Raw genomic sequence first — 14,091 nt, 5'->3', positions numbered from 1 at the left:
ATTTCCTGAGATAATATAATCTCTCGTTAAGTGAACCATTTACCCTCAGTCTGCATACCTGCTTAATATTTTGATGAATCATACTACCACTTGCTTGAGAACTCCTTGTACAGATTTAAAAATTTTAATAACCTTAACATTAGTTTATCTTACCAAAAAAAAGGTGTAGCATTTGAAAAAAAAAAACATGTATATAATGGTCTTCTAATTTTGTCCTCTGGGCAGATGTTGGGTCCCAATGGTAGAGATGATGACCTGTCTGGAAGCCCATTCACGTTATCAGAGATGGGATAACATGTAATTGTAGATGGAATTTTCTGGGGAAACTATGTACCAGTCCCCCAGGAAGAAACTGAATATCACACAGAGGATTCAGATACCATTGACAGACACTTAGGAAGCTAGTGAAATAAAATGTTGCCCACGTTGAATACTAGGAAATTCAGCATTCTGGTCAACAATGTTAACAACCCTCCTGGGACTGGTCACTTATCTTTTGAAGATGTGGCTTTTCGAAGAGTAATGTTAAAAGACCATGCCCCCAGAATGGCCATCATCAAAAAATCTACAAACAGTAAATGCTGGAGAGGGTGTGGAGAAAAGGGAACCCTCATACAGTGTTGGTGGGAATGTAAATTGATACAGCCACTGTGGAGAACAGTATGGAGGTTCCTTACAAAACTAAAAATAGAACTACCATATGACCCAGCAATCCCACTACTGGGCAGATACCCTGAGAAAACCATAATTCAAAAAGAGTCAGGTACCACAATGTTCATTGCAGCTCTATTTACAATAGCCAGGACATGGAAGCAACCTAAGTGTCCATCGAAAGATGAATGGATAAAGATGTGGCACATATATACAATGGAATATTACTCAGCCATAAAAAGAAATGAAATTTAGTTATTTGTAGTGAGGTGGATGGAGCTAGAGTCTGTCATACAGAGTGAAGTAAGTCAGAAATAGAAAAACAAATACCGTATGCTAACACATATATATGGAATCTAAAAAAAAAAAAACCAAAAAGTTTCTGATGAACCTAGGGGCAGGACAGGAATAAAGACACAGACGTAGAGAATGGACTTGAGGACATGGGGAGGGGGAAGGGTAAGCTGGGATGAAGTGAGAGACTGGCATGGACTTATATATACTACCAAATATAAAATAGATAGCTAGTGGGAAGCAGCCTCATAGTGCTTTGTGACCACCTAGAGGGGTGGGATAGGGAGGGTGGGAGGGAGATGCAAGAGGGAGGAGATATGGGGATATATGTATATGTATAGCTGATTCACTTTGTTTTAAAGCAGAAACTAACACATCATTGTAAAGCAATTATACTCCAATATAGATGCTAAAAAGAAAGTCACCAGGGGGGCTCACTAGTAAATTTGAACTGGAAGAAGAGGGAATCAGCAAACTTAAAGATAGAGTGATAGTGATTATGCAATCCAAATAACATAAAGAAGGATGGAGAAGAAATGAACAGAGCTGCAGAGATGTATGTGGCATCCAATAAAAATGAAAGACCATGCCCAGGAGTTTCTAGAAAGACTCTTCTCATACTCATTCTCATTTCTGGGTGCCCACACAAATGAGGCCACTTCCTCATTCTTCAAAGCCTTTAGGATCCATTTCCAAAATGAAGTTGGATTCTTTCTACTATTTCAACAGCTCCAGCAAATGACTCTCTTATCTTTCTTATCCTTCTAATTCACACCTGTATCCTGCCTTGAATTGGCTTCTGCAGTGCTCACAAATGGTCTTGTCCCCTCCCTGTACTCAAACCCACCTCCATACTGGTCATTTTCCCCATTTTCCTCCATCAAACCCAATGCTGATCCCTGCTTTTCTTAAATTCAATCTGATATATCAATCTTGTTTTCATATAAAATTAAATCTGACAAAGAGGAAAGACCTGGATCTCTCATCAAACTTCTCTTCACTGTATTTTTCTCTATTATTGGGGAAAAGCACTGATGTGCCATATATGCATTGTTGATTAGAAAGTGGGTCCCATAGCCATTTAGATAATGCTTAGAGTCGTGTTGTTAGAAGGAGTGCTTGATGTTATCCAGTACTTTGTCTATGTGAGAAAACTGAATCTCAGAGAGTTTGGGTGACTTGTGAGTTTGCACAAAGGATCTGGGCTGGAATCCAATGTTGTTTTCAGTATACCATATTGCCTTCTTTTTTACTTCCTCTCTGCATATGGCACTGTGCTAGGTGCTATAGAAACACTCCCCAGGAACTTTCAATTCAGGAACAACGCTGTTGACACACCAGCATGAAAGGTACCTCACACACAACCCAACTGGCACGGACGTGAACACTCTGCAGTTATTTATATCATGTAGCGCTCTAACCCCCTTCTCCCTCCCTCCCTCCTCTCCTGTGTTCAACCTGTCGCTGACTCTGGCTGTTGCTTCTCTGCACTAATGCCAACGGCTGTCTCTGCTGCTGTGGAGGCTGCCCTCCAACACCTCACTCCCTGATGCAGGCCCGGATGCCTCTCCTTATGGGGCCTACACCTCCCGACACTCTCCCTTCAGACAGGCCAGACGGCCCTGGCAGCTGTCACCCCTTCACCTGGATCCTGACCGTGTCACACCCACCCCTGGGAAAATCTCCAGATGCACCCTGAGCAAAACACAGAGGCCTAAGTGAGGAGACTGATGGGGAGCAGGGCCCCTGAGAACACAGGGCAGGTGCCAAGTTGCAAAGAAAAGAGAAATGATAGACTTTAGAATGAAACTAAAAATAAAGAGAATGTGTTTTAATACCCCTTTGGCTGATTCATCTTTCTATGGCACCAGAAAGAGGGGCGTTACCCCCTATTCATGAATGCCTTATGTTTTGCCTACAAGGCCTCTCTTCTCACATCTGAAAGAGTAAACTGACAGTAACAGTGTAAGTATAGGAGATAATGCTGGTGGCATGGCTACAATCTCCACATTGGAGCCGGACTCATCTTACAATTTCCGTCACAGCCTTTCTCAAAAAAATGAGATAACTCAGGTCCATATGTGCGATTCCTCAACATCCCTTCTTATTCTCTCTTGTTTTGTCTGTCTTCATCTCATTCAGGCGTGGGTCCAAGATGGAGTAGTGATTAGTGGGCCTGGTGACATTGTATACTTGGTGGCTGTTTATTTCCAAAGCATGGTTGGCAGGAAAGGGAGCCTTAGATTTCAGTCATTCCAGAGAGGGAACTAAACTCTAATTCTTAGCCTACCATGAACTCTGCATAATATGAGCTTTTGCCCTAAAGTGCATCAGTGAGCAAAAAGAATGTCAATAGCTGTCAATAACAGGAGACAAGAAGATATAGAGGAAGAAGAGAAAAGAAAGAGGAGAGAAATACATATGCTGGTGGAAAGTGATTGGGGAACCACTCTGACCATGTATTTTGCCCACACCCCTCCCATGCCTTGCAGCATTGTTTTGAAATAAGTGAATAGATACTAATGCTGAAAAGCCAATTATTTTAGCCAGTGGATTATTTGGGAGAAATCAAACGTAACAAGAGTTCAAGATAAGCCCATATCACTTGTGTGACTTGATTGGAGGATCTGTTCTCATAGAGTTCCTATTCCAGATTAAAATTATTTAGGACAGTCTATACAACATAAAGTTTGGATATTCTTTCAAAGGAACACATATTTGTTCATTTTCATAGAGAACAGTCCTCCTTTATCTAGAAAGGCCATCTTTTCAACCAAACTTTGGAAAGGATGCATTTTTAAGAGGAAGAGAGGAAGAGGAGGAGACCTGCCCAGCTAGCCTTGCCAGCCAACTAACTCCATAACAATTATGAGTTAAGATTTATTTAGAGTTTATTGCATACCAGACATTGTGCAAAACACTTTACATACATTCTCACTTAACCTTCACAACAGTCTTGGGAGATACGCTCATGTCCATTTTACATAAGAGGATCTGAGTCTTAGAAGAGTTGGTGCCTTGCCCAAGGTGATTAGTGAATAAGTGGCAGAATCCAGACCTGTCTGACTCCAAAACGTGTGCTTTTAGCCACTCCACACATTGCCTCCTTCACTGGTATGACAGATGTCACAGGCAGATCATACTCAAACCCTGCAGTATGTTCTAACTAATCGAAACTATATAACTGGAAAATGGTAGCTAACTTATATAGCAGGCTCAACTGAAATAATTCAGACATAAAAATGACCTCCTGGCATTTGATTATCTTTTACCTTAGACGTTGATAAACCAAACCATTCCCTCAGGACAACATTTCTGTCCAGCAAAGCATTTCTCTTGCCAAAGTGTAATTTTGTTGGCTACATCTATCTCCTCCAAGGCCTGGAATCAAACCTAAACTAGTAAATTGTGCTGACCTGGCAAGACGCTCGCCCTCCAGGGCATTGTATCAGGCTAAAGTAATACATCACGTTGCTTCCCACTCTGTCGGCCCATTTCTCCAAAGAGCCCTAAAACGGTAATGTTTCTCCTCTGAATCTCTAGTTTTCTTGCTCATAAGCCTTGCGCTTTAGCTCCCTGGCCTTTGGGACAGAGGCAGACTGAATAGCACTAGTTTCACACCTGCCCTTGAGTTGGGGCTTCCAAAAAAAAAAGGCAGATTTGAAGAAAGGGGCAGCCCCACAGAGCGCTGCTTCATTCCTTTTAGGTCCAGAGATACACAAACATTGACTTGATTGGGTAACAGGAAGACTTTGGTCTTTGGGTGATGGGGATTTAGAAGCTGAGAAAGAGTTGCCGAGTGATGGGGGTGGTGGCAGGTCAAACAGAGCCGCGATTCCTAGAAAAGATGACCTTGTTCAACTGAGAAGTAGTGGGACCAGCAGACACTGGAAATTAAAAATTAACACAGGCTGAAGTGAAACTGATGACTGAATTTGATAGGTTTTCAAGAAAAGTTTATGACATGCCGTTCATAGAAGAGAGGACATTTTCTGTGTTCACTTTTATAAATGCCAAAGGCCAGTCCTACTTGGAAAGATCTTCTGCAGAAAAGCAGAAATGTGTAGAGTCCACTAGCAACATATAAGGCAGGCAATAGGTATATATTTTTGAAAAATTTCTTCACAAACAATCCTATTTTTAAAATGTTTTGACAACAGTTTTGATACTGACAGTCAAGCACTTCATTCCCCGATATGTGTTCGAGTATGTGTGTGTACATACTCTCGTTATTCTAAATGCATAGTGATGTGGATGGTCTTACAGTAGTGAAGGCATCTTTCCATATCTTTACTAAGCACATGAACACATATATCTCAATATTTGTTTTAATTCAAGTTGATTTCCATAGAATTTTTTAAAGGTAAAATATCGATTCATCAAAAGGCTTTAAGTTAATGCAAATCCTATGAATTCAGGAAATATCAACCATTCAATGTATTACATTTGGGGTCTAGGTAATGGTCCTATCACAATTTTCCTTATATTAGGAACTCATGAAAGGAGTCCAGTTTTCCACATAAAGCCATAAAAAAGGAAAGTGAGAAGTGATTCTCACTAAAATGGACACAAATTTAAGATTACTCACATTTTACCCAACTTTCCTACTAGTATCCCATGCAAAATTATGTCAACTGAATGAATTTTTATTAGATAAGGTGGTCCATGGAGCACTGATGCCTAAGAAACTAATCATTCTGAGTTATTTTAAATTGTCAATAGGTCTGGAAGTTATGGATAGATAGTTGGTGTAGGAAACCTAACTGGCTTCTACAGATATTAACTATGGTATTTGATTCTGTGATCAATCTTAAGTTAATCAAAGTTAAATGCAACTTCGTTTTTTATTAGTTGATAATCCATTTGCATTTTCAACCAGACACATAATTGTGAATTTTCTAGAAATAGCCCTGGAAATACAACTAGAACTGTCTTACTTCTTTTTCCCTGCTTTCAAAACACGATCAACTTTAGAACCTCCCCCGTTAGCAATTTCTAGAGAACTTTTAGTCCTTGGAACGCAAACAGTAACAAGTGTGTATCTTCAGAACTGGATATTTCCCTATTTGGAAAATGTTTGCATTTTTTATTATTTAAATACTGATTCTTCAAGTCAATGTCTCCTATTTCCAACAACAGAGTGAAAATAATTAAAGGAAAGCTTTCTCAATAAGCAAGAGGGGAAGTTTCAAAGGAAATTAAAGTTGAGTACAGTGTCCCGACTGTATTCCCAGAAATCTATAAAGAAACTCAAGCTTATGTAGCACCAATAAAGGTAGTACATATTTACCAATGATGAATGACCAGAGCTCTTTGCTCTAGAAGTGATGACCCCAGTTAAATCTCATTATTATGCCTTCTCCTTCAGAGATGGTGGGAAGCAAGTTGCTTGCATCCATGACAAAATGTGAGACTCAGCTAATTGGCATGGTTTTGATGATGCCAAAATTCTGCCCCAAACCCTTATAACTAGCAAGTTTGCCCTGAAGATTATTGAATTACTCCACTGACCATGCATTATTTAAAGGGAAGTGCTACTATTATAGAAGCCAGCTGTTTAATCATTGGAATTCTGTCTGTTGGCCAACTTTCAAGATACAGCCGTACAACTTTCAAGATACTGTGATGACACTTTATGTCTACTCATAGAGAACTCAAGTCCTAGGTTAGGTGGCAGCCAACTTGTCTGCTAAGCAATCTTTGGTTTGCATGCTCTGGAGCAAACCTACTGAAAAACAAATATATAAATTTCCAATGTCAAGACTTTGTCAGCAAGGAAAATTCTGTGAAATTCTACACATGCCTGTTCACCCTAACAGTTGAGTGAGTATATGGACACTTCATAATTGATATGACAGAACTCTGGGACTGGGACTATACCTAGTTGTAGAAAGGACTATCCCAGTCACCTGTTTTTGTCATAGAATTGAGTACAAAAAAATGTTTTGAGAATCTTGGGGAACTCAAGTGATAAACAGAAAACAAAGTTTAACCTTCTAAGTTAGAAAATATTTGGTTTTCTTTCTTGAAGACAGTGTAAAAGTGGTTTCCAACCATAGTGAATACTTGGTTGGCCTAGGTGAGTTTTCTCCTCCATTTCTTTACTTATTGCAGAATATTTAGAATAGAAAGGACCATAGCAGTCAGACACTGTGTTCAATACAGGAATATGCTCTTAGGATCTCTGACAGGTGTTCATATAGCTTTTACTTAACTGCTTCCAGCAATGGGAAGTTCATTACATTTAAAAGAAGTCAGTCCCATTTTTAACACTCTTAAGTTCAAATTGTTAGAAATTTTTTCTTATATTAATCCAACATTTGTTTCTTTTTCACCTACCAACTCTGATTCTGCCCACTGGAGCATAATTACCTAGTGCTTAATGAGGAGTTTTCAAAGGCAAGGATGGAACAGTTCACTCCATCTCATTTAAAAATTACTCATAATGACAATAGCTGCAATTCTGAGGTCATTAAAAATCCCTATTTTTCTCAAAATTGATACTGTAGCAAATTATTTTACTGTTTTCCTGGTAAACCACATTGCATCATGCTCCTAGTTTTAGCCCATAGTAACAAATATCTTTATTTTGGTTCTGGAAAAATAAGAAATATGAGGCATTTGAAGATAAAGGGAAAAACTTTGACCTTCAACTCTGGCCTCTCAATTGGTGAGAAATGATTTTTTTGTTGTTAAATATCTTTATGTAGAACCAGAAGTCAAGTCTATAAGACACTTCAAAGGATCAATTAAACTTTAAAAGGCAAGGTAAATACTTGTTATGTTCATATATTTTCAATGAAGTACAATCAGTCCATTGTAGACATCATGAATAGACAAAGAAAAACATCTTTCTAGGATTGTGGTGGCTAGAAATAACTGGTAGTTACATTTTTGGCAAAATCCAAGTCTGTAATATTTTGACAACATTTAAAAAAACAGATATAGACATAAGGTAAACTTTCTTTCTAGAGCATTATGGAAGAGTCCTAAATTTCTCTGTTCCTAAAGTCATTGACCTATGGACTAAAAAAGCACAGCTATTTTATAGACTGAACCATGGCAAACTCTGAGCCCATCTAAGAGGTGACAAAGCAGATGCCTGGTGTGTGCTATTATTGTTTGCTGTGCTGATGATTACTTTCTATCTCTCAAGAGGAAATAGGCCTGTGGTGAGTTTCGTGGCTGTTGACAGTCACCAAGAAGGGAATATGTATACATACAATGTTTGATGCTGTTCTGAGATGAAGGTTAGTGTCTTTCTCCAGTGGCAAGCAAGAAGCTCCAGAACCTATGGAGTCTCAGAAGGAAGATTACTTTAGACATGCTTGAAACAGAGGTGCTAAATAGGTCCTGGAATCACAGAGCCTATCCCTCTCCATCTTCAACCCATAAGGATGAAATTAGTTGTTTCTAAGTTAGCCGAGTGTGAAGGTTTCTGGAACCACTCCTGCCACATTACCTCCAAACATCAAATTACTATTCCAAATTCAACAAATGAATCACAATCATGTCCCATTAAGAAATGTATCATTTTGGCAAAGAGCAATCATTACCTGCGGTGGATGACAGGGACGCTTACCTCAAAGTAGGCTGAGTCACCTTCCCCTCTCTCCCCACCCCAAGAGAAAACCAAAGTGTATCAGCCACTCTCCACTGGCTGACCCCTTCAGCCTCTTGAAATAGCCACTTAGCAAAAAGTATGCAGAAGTCCTTTGTGGATTACAAAGAACCATGTAAGCCTATTTGTGTCTTTATTCTAATTTATAGTTCCAGGAAAAGATTATAAAAACAAAAAAAACAAAAAATATTGTTTACATTGCCCAAGGGACCAGATAAGTCCTGGCTTGCCAGGGCCCAGCTGGCGAGCAGAAGCAGAGAGTCTTCTGCACTGGTTGATCCTCCAATGGCAACTGAAAACACCACTGAGGCTCCAACTGGGACCAGCTGCCCGGTCCCTTCCAAATCCCTCAACCATGAGGAACCCACAGGGTTCGCCCCGAATGAAAGCAGCACACCCCACCCAAAGAGACCACAATTGAACCCTTGCTAAGTTTCTACCCCAAGCTGCCCTAAGAATGACAATAAACCTGCCTTACAGGGAGGAAGCATCCCCAGGTTCCTGTGCCAAGCATCAGGAAAACATTTGGATTCTTAGAGGATGCCATGAACAGCTGGCCCCTAGAGCCGCAAGGCAGCCAAACTAGTTTGGTAGCAGGCCATGACCATGGGTCTGATCTCCCCCAACTAGAGAGTTCAAAATATACATGGAGATTTTGACTTTCAAAACTTCATCCTAAAGTACAGTATCATTATTATGTGAACGTAAGACTTTTTATTTAACATATAATGCTGTCTTCTGTGTCAGGAGTTTAAATTGAACATATGTCACATTGATTAATTGGATCCTTCTGGCTCAATAGTTCACAAATTTTCTTCCATGAAGCTTGGACATCAGTGGAGAAGACTCAGGCCCTCCACCTCCCAAGGGAGGTAAGGGAGACAGAGAAAGCCAAGATCCAGTCCCCTGCCCTTGCCCAAGCCACAGCAGTTTCACTTTTGTCTGTTTTATATACGGGTATATAAGCAAGATTTGGTGTAACAAAAGTTCTACTATGACCAAAAGTTTACAAAGAATTCAAGTACATTTTAAGTTCCATGTAAACTTGTTTTGCCTCCTTTTTACTTCTAGAGCCAAGAAAAGTGTGTCCAAATCAAAACAAAACAAAATAGAATCACACTAAAACCTACTTGCCAAGTAAAGAGGCCTAATTGATTTGAAAATATCAAAAGAAATTTGATTCCTGGTGTTCCCTCTGGGCAATCAGAATGAAAAATGGACATTTAGTTCATTCTGTCTCAGTCTAGTGGTTATTCTATAAGAAAACAGAAATGATGGTTCTGGTCTCTCTAGGGTGATAGGAGAAGGAGCCCTATCACATTGGTATTGTCATCAGTTCCAAGTTCCAAAGCTTCTGGATGCAGTCAATAGAGAGCCTGTCTCTTCACAGACCCTATATGATCCTGGAAAGCGATGTTCTGAGGAAACAAACCAACATTTTTAGGACCTACTAGGTGTCAGGTGATACGCTAAGTACTTTTCATACAGTATGTCATATAATCCTCAAGCAATCAGTACAAGGAAAATCTTATTAACCCCACTTTACAAATGGGTAAACTGAGGCCAAGGAAGCTTAAATGACTTGTCCAGAGTCATACAACAGGTCTCCCAGGCTCTATGAGGCACTTGGGCTTAGCCAGGAGTAGACCTGAGTTTGAATCCTGGCTCCACCACTTACTGCATGAATGACCCTGAGTAAGTCATTCCCAACTCTGAGTTTCGGTTTCCAAGTCTCGGTTTCCACATCAGTTAAGTGAGGAGAACTTTCCAGACTTAAAGCCTCTTTAATTCTCAGTCTGATGTTATAACAGAAGCAGTTAAGCCAAAGAGCAAACATCTGAGCCATCCTGCAAACAAAAACCATGCAGATTTGCTAACAAGATTAAGAAAACATAAAACATGCTCTTTTAATTAATATTCCTAGCAGCCTCCCAATAAAGTCAACATATAAGGAAAGATGAGGATTGGGTCTAGACAAGATCCTTGACTACAGGTGGCTAAGAACTTGAGGAGAATTAACACAAATAAATGCACAATGAGTGAGGTATTGCCAGCGAGTGTGGCACCAACTCCAGGAGACATTCTGGAGTCCAGAAAGATCTAGGGGGTCAGGAATTGTTGGAGGAGCTTCAAGAAGAGGTTGACTCACAGAAGTGTGGGTTGACGAGGTGTGGGGAGAGGAGAGTCTTCAGGGGCTGGGTGGGACTGTGAAGATAGCCTATTATCCCACTCTAAAGCCCGGCCTTTCTGCGTTTGATTGGAACAGACAAGCCCACGGGGTATGGCTCGAGCAGTCGGAGGGCGCCTCAGACAGGAATCGTGGATGAATGCTGCTTCCGGAGCTGTGATCTGAGGAGGCTGGAGATGTACTGCGCGCCTCTCAAGCCTGCCAAGTCAGCCCGCTCTGTACGTGCCCAGCGCCACACCGACATGCCCAAGGCTCAGAAGGTAAGCCAACCTGGGGGGGGATGGAGGTTGGCCACCCCTGTGAGATCTGTATCCTGTCCATGTGGGTGAGCCAAACAGTAACTAGGTCCCGTAGTCTCCTGGCTCACAGGTCAAAAAAGCTCCCTTCTCACCTGAGAGGTCCATCCCTTACATCACTCCACTTTGTAAACTCTCCCTTCCACTGCTCTGGACCATCTGATCACCAGAAGACAGTGGAGAAGAATGATTAAACTTGGGCTTTGGTATCAGACAAAACTGACATCCTAGGTTCGCCAATCACCAGCGGAGAGCCCTTGGCGAAATAATGTAACCTCTCAAGCCCTAGTTTCATCAGTAAAGTTGGGGTAACGGTACTATCTACCTCATCAGGTCGTTTGTGTGCATGCAATGCTTTTCACATGCCTGCACAAAGTAACTGTTGGACAAGTGTTAACTTCTGTCATAACTGCATGAATAAAGTATGTGACCTTTCAAGTCCTGGTATTCTGCAAAGGTGCAAAGAAAAAAAAAACAACACTCTAAAATGGGAACTAATAGAAATTCACATCCAGTGGCAAACATAAAAGAAAATAAAAACAAAATAGAAAGAATATAAAAACAAATAAAAACTTCTGTTTGGCTCTAAGAACACCAAAAAATTTCTAATGATCAAAATCTGCAGGTGTCTCTTACTAAGAGCTAGACTTTAAACAAGCCTTAGAGGTACTATCTATGCCACCAAAAGTACGTAAATCATCTGATGAACATTGATAACTTAATACATTTTTGTTGAATGAGTGAATGAACAAGTGAACAAATGAATATGTGACTACATTTTAGTGATTAAGTAGAAAGGATGAGAACTAAAGAGAAGGTGAAGAAAATGAGGAAGGATGAATAAGGAAAGTAAAAAACTCTCAGGTCTCCTTGGGGACTCTGTTGACAAAAAAAGAAAACAACAACTTGAGGTTTTAATCTTTGGAGTCAAAACTAGCATCGTGCAGAAGGCACAAGATGAGAGACCAAGAAGTACATAATAACACCTTTGCTGCTTCCTGGTCCTAATTTGAAGCTGAGGCTGGAACAGGGGGCTTAGCAGAGATGTGACCCCAGGGAGCCACCTTGAGTGATGGAAAGGGACTAGGCACAACCTGGTTCACAGAGAACACAGTAGCCAGAGGATGAGTCAGGGAGCAAGCACCACAGAAATAACTTTTAGGTGAATGTGGCTGGAAAGTGTGCTTGAGGGGGTGAAGGCAGGTTAATTCTTTCTCTTTCCAGGTGACACAGTGCCTCTCAGTTTCTAGTTGGGGAGGGGGTGGGTGGTGTCAGAGATGAGTCCCAAAGTTCTGGAATATCAGGTCTAGTGACTGAGGTCCAGACACCTCTCCAGCACCAATGATGTCTTCTGCATCTATGGAGCCCAGGCATCCTGGGCTGACTCAAAGGCTCTGTCTCCCGGGACACCAAGGGAACCACCTGTTCTCAATGCAATTATTTTTGTGATGTTTACAGTATCAGCCCCCATCCACCAACAAGAAAACGAAGTCTCAGAGGAGAAGGAGAGGTGGGCCAAAGAAACATCCAGGAGGGGAACAGAAGGAGGGGACGGAAGCAAGTCAGCAAGCAGATGAAAGGCAAGAAGAAAGAGCAGAGGAGGGAGACTGGAGCTAGAAACTGAACACAGGCCAGAAAGGAAAACGGAGGAGAGCAGGACTAAGACAGAGGCAAGGAGGATGAGAGAGAAGCAGACAGCGAGAAAAAAGTGGGAGATGCTGTAGAGGAAGTGAAGAAAAGTAGGCCCGCTGGAGCTAGAGAAATCATGTGACAGAAGGAGGAGAAACGGAGAAATGTGGAGAAGCTAATAAACATGGAGAAATGGAAAAGGAAAATGTCATGCCCAAGAAAGTCCAAAGAAAGACAGTGGCAAGAATGAAAAAAGAACAAAAATTATGCAAGAGGCAAAGAAAACAATTCCCCTCCCCACCAAAAAAACAAGTAAAATAATTAAAATAAAAATCAAGGCTTTTATATGCATTTTAAATTTTTGTGTGAATTTTACAAGAATTTCCATGTCAATATATATCCAGAGTTAAATATTAGCCCCAAATTCTCAGCAAGACTGAATTGTGTCATAAAAGTTCCCAGATTTCCTTTCCTACAGTGTCATTGGAGGCTGCATTTCTCAGTCAAGCTGGGGCCAAAGGGCACCCAGTATTTGCCTAAAGGCCCATGAGGCCTGAGAGCTTACCTATGAGAGGAGGTCACTGAACTTTTTTGTGTGCACTTTGGAATCAGACATAAAAGATGTATTAGTGTGATAGGGCTGCCATAATAAAAGTGCCACAGACATTTTCACACATTTCTGGAGGCTGGAAGTCTAAGATCAAGGTGTTGGCAGGGTCATTTCCTCCAGGGACCTGGGAGGGAAGGATCTGTTTCAAGTCTCTTTCCTTGGTTTGGAATTGGCCTTCTTTTCCCTGTGTTTGCACATCATCTTCCCTCTATACAAATCTCTGTACCCAGATTTCCTCTTCTCATAAGGACACCAGTTATATTGGAGTAGGACCCATCATAATGACCTTATTTTCACTTAAATATCTGTGTAAAGACCCTATCTCCAAATACAATCACATTCTGAGGTACTAGGGGTTAGGACTCCAACATATGAATTTGGTGGGGGACACAATTCAGCCCCAAACCAAAGACTTATGATGTTTGACTACTGCCTTGTGATTCCATCACCTATAAAATTCTCTCCCTCCCTCCCTCCCTCTCCCTCTCTCTCTCTCTCTTCTGTCATGCACACACACACACACACACACACACAAATCTAGATTTTTAGACCTGAAGTCCTGTGAGTTTCTGCTAGGGCCATGTTACGTTAGAGCTGCAAATCATTTGCTGCAATCCCTTCATTTTGAAGATAAGGATGCTGAGATCCAGAAATGGGTAAAGACGGGCTTGGGTTCTAAGCCACCCTCCTCTGGCCAACAGAGAACAGCACACAATCAACAGGGACTAAGAAAGAATTCCAAAAGGAAAAGATAGGGCAGAAATGGCCACATGAAGTCTGCCACTAATTTAATATTTTCCAT

General features: G+C 41.0%; 1 protein-coding gene across 3 annotated transcripts in view; it reads left to right on the top strand.

Moving 5' to 3' along the window:
- Positions 1–14,091, top strand: part of IGF1 (insulin like growth factor 1) — a 74,818-nt gene that overhangs the window by 42,641 nt on the left and 18,086 nt on the right. For 2 of the 3 annotated variants that reach the window (XM_082634614.1, XM_082634616.1), the window contains 2 exons: positions 10,833–11,014; positions 12,509–13,600. In XM_082634614.1, coding sequence (XP_082490740.1) covers positions 10,833–11,014; positions 12,509–12,667 — 341 coding nt within the window. In that variant the 3' untranslated portion in view covers positions 12,668–13,600. Of the gene's footprint in view, positions 1–10,832; positions 11,015–12,508; positions 13,601–14,091 lie in introns of those variants that run through there. The other variant, XM_082634615.1, reaches the window with a different exon arrangement.

This window comes from Mesoplodon mirus, assembly GCF_964341445.2.
Source record: "Mesoplodon mirus genome assembly, chromosome: 11".
Classification (NCBI taxonomy): domain Eukaryota; kingdom Metazoa; phylum Chordata; class Mammalia; order Artiodactyla; family Ziphiidae; genus Mesoplodon; species Mesoplodon mirus.
The sequence above is the reverse complement of the archived record's forward strand: the minus strand, read 5'-3'. Positions and strand labels throughout refer to the sequence as shown.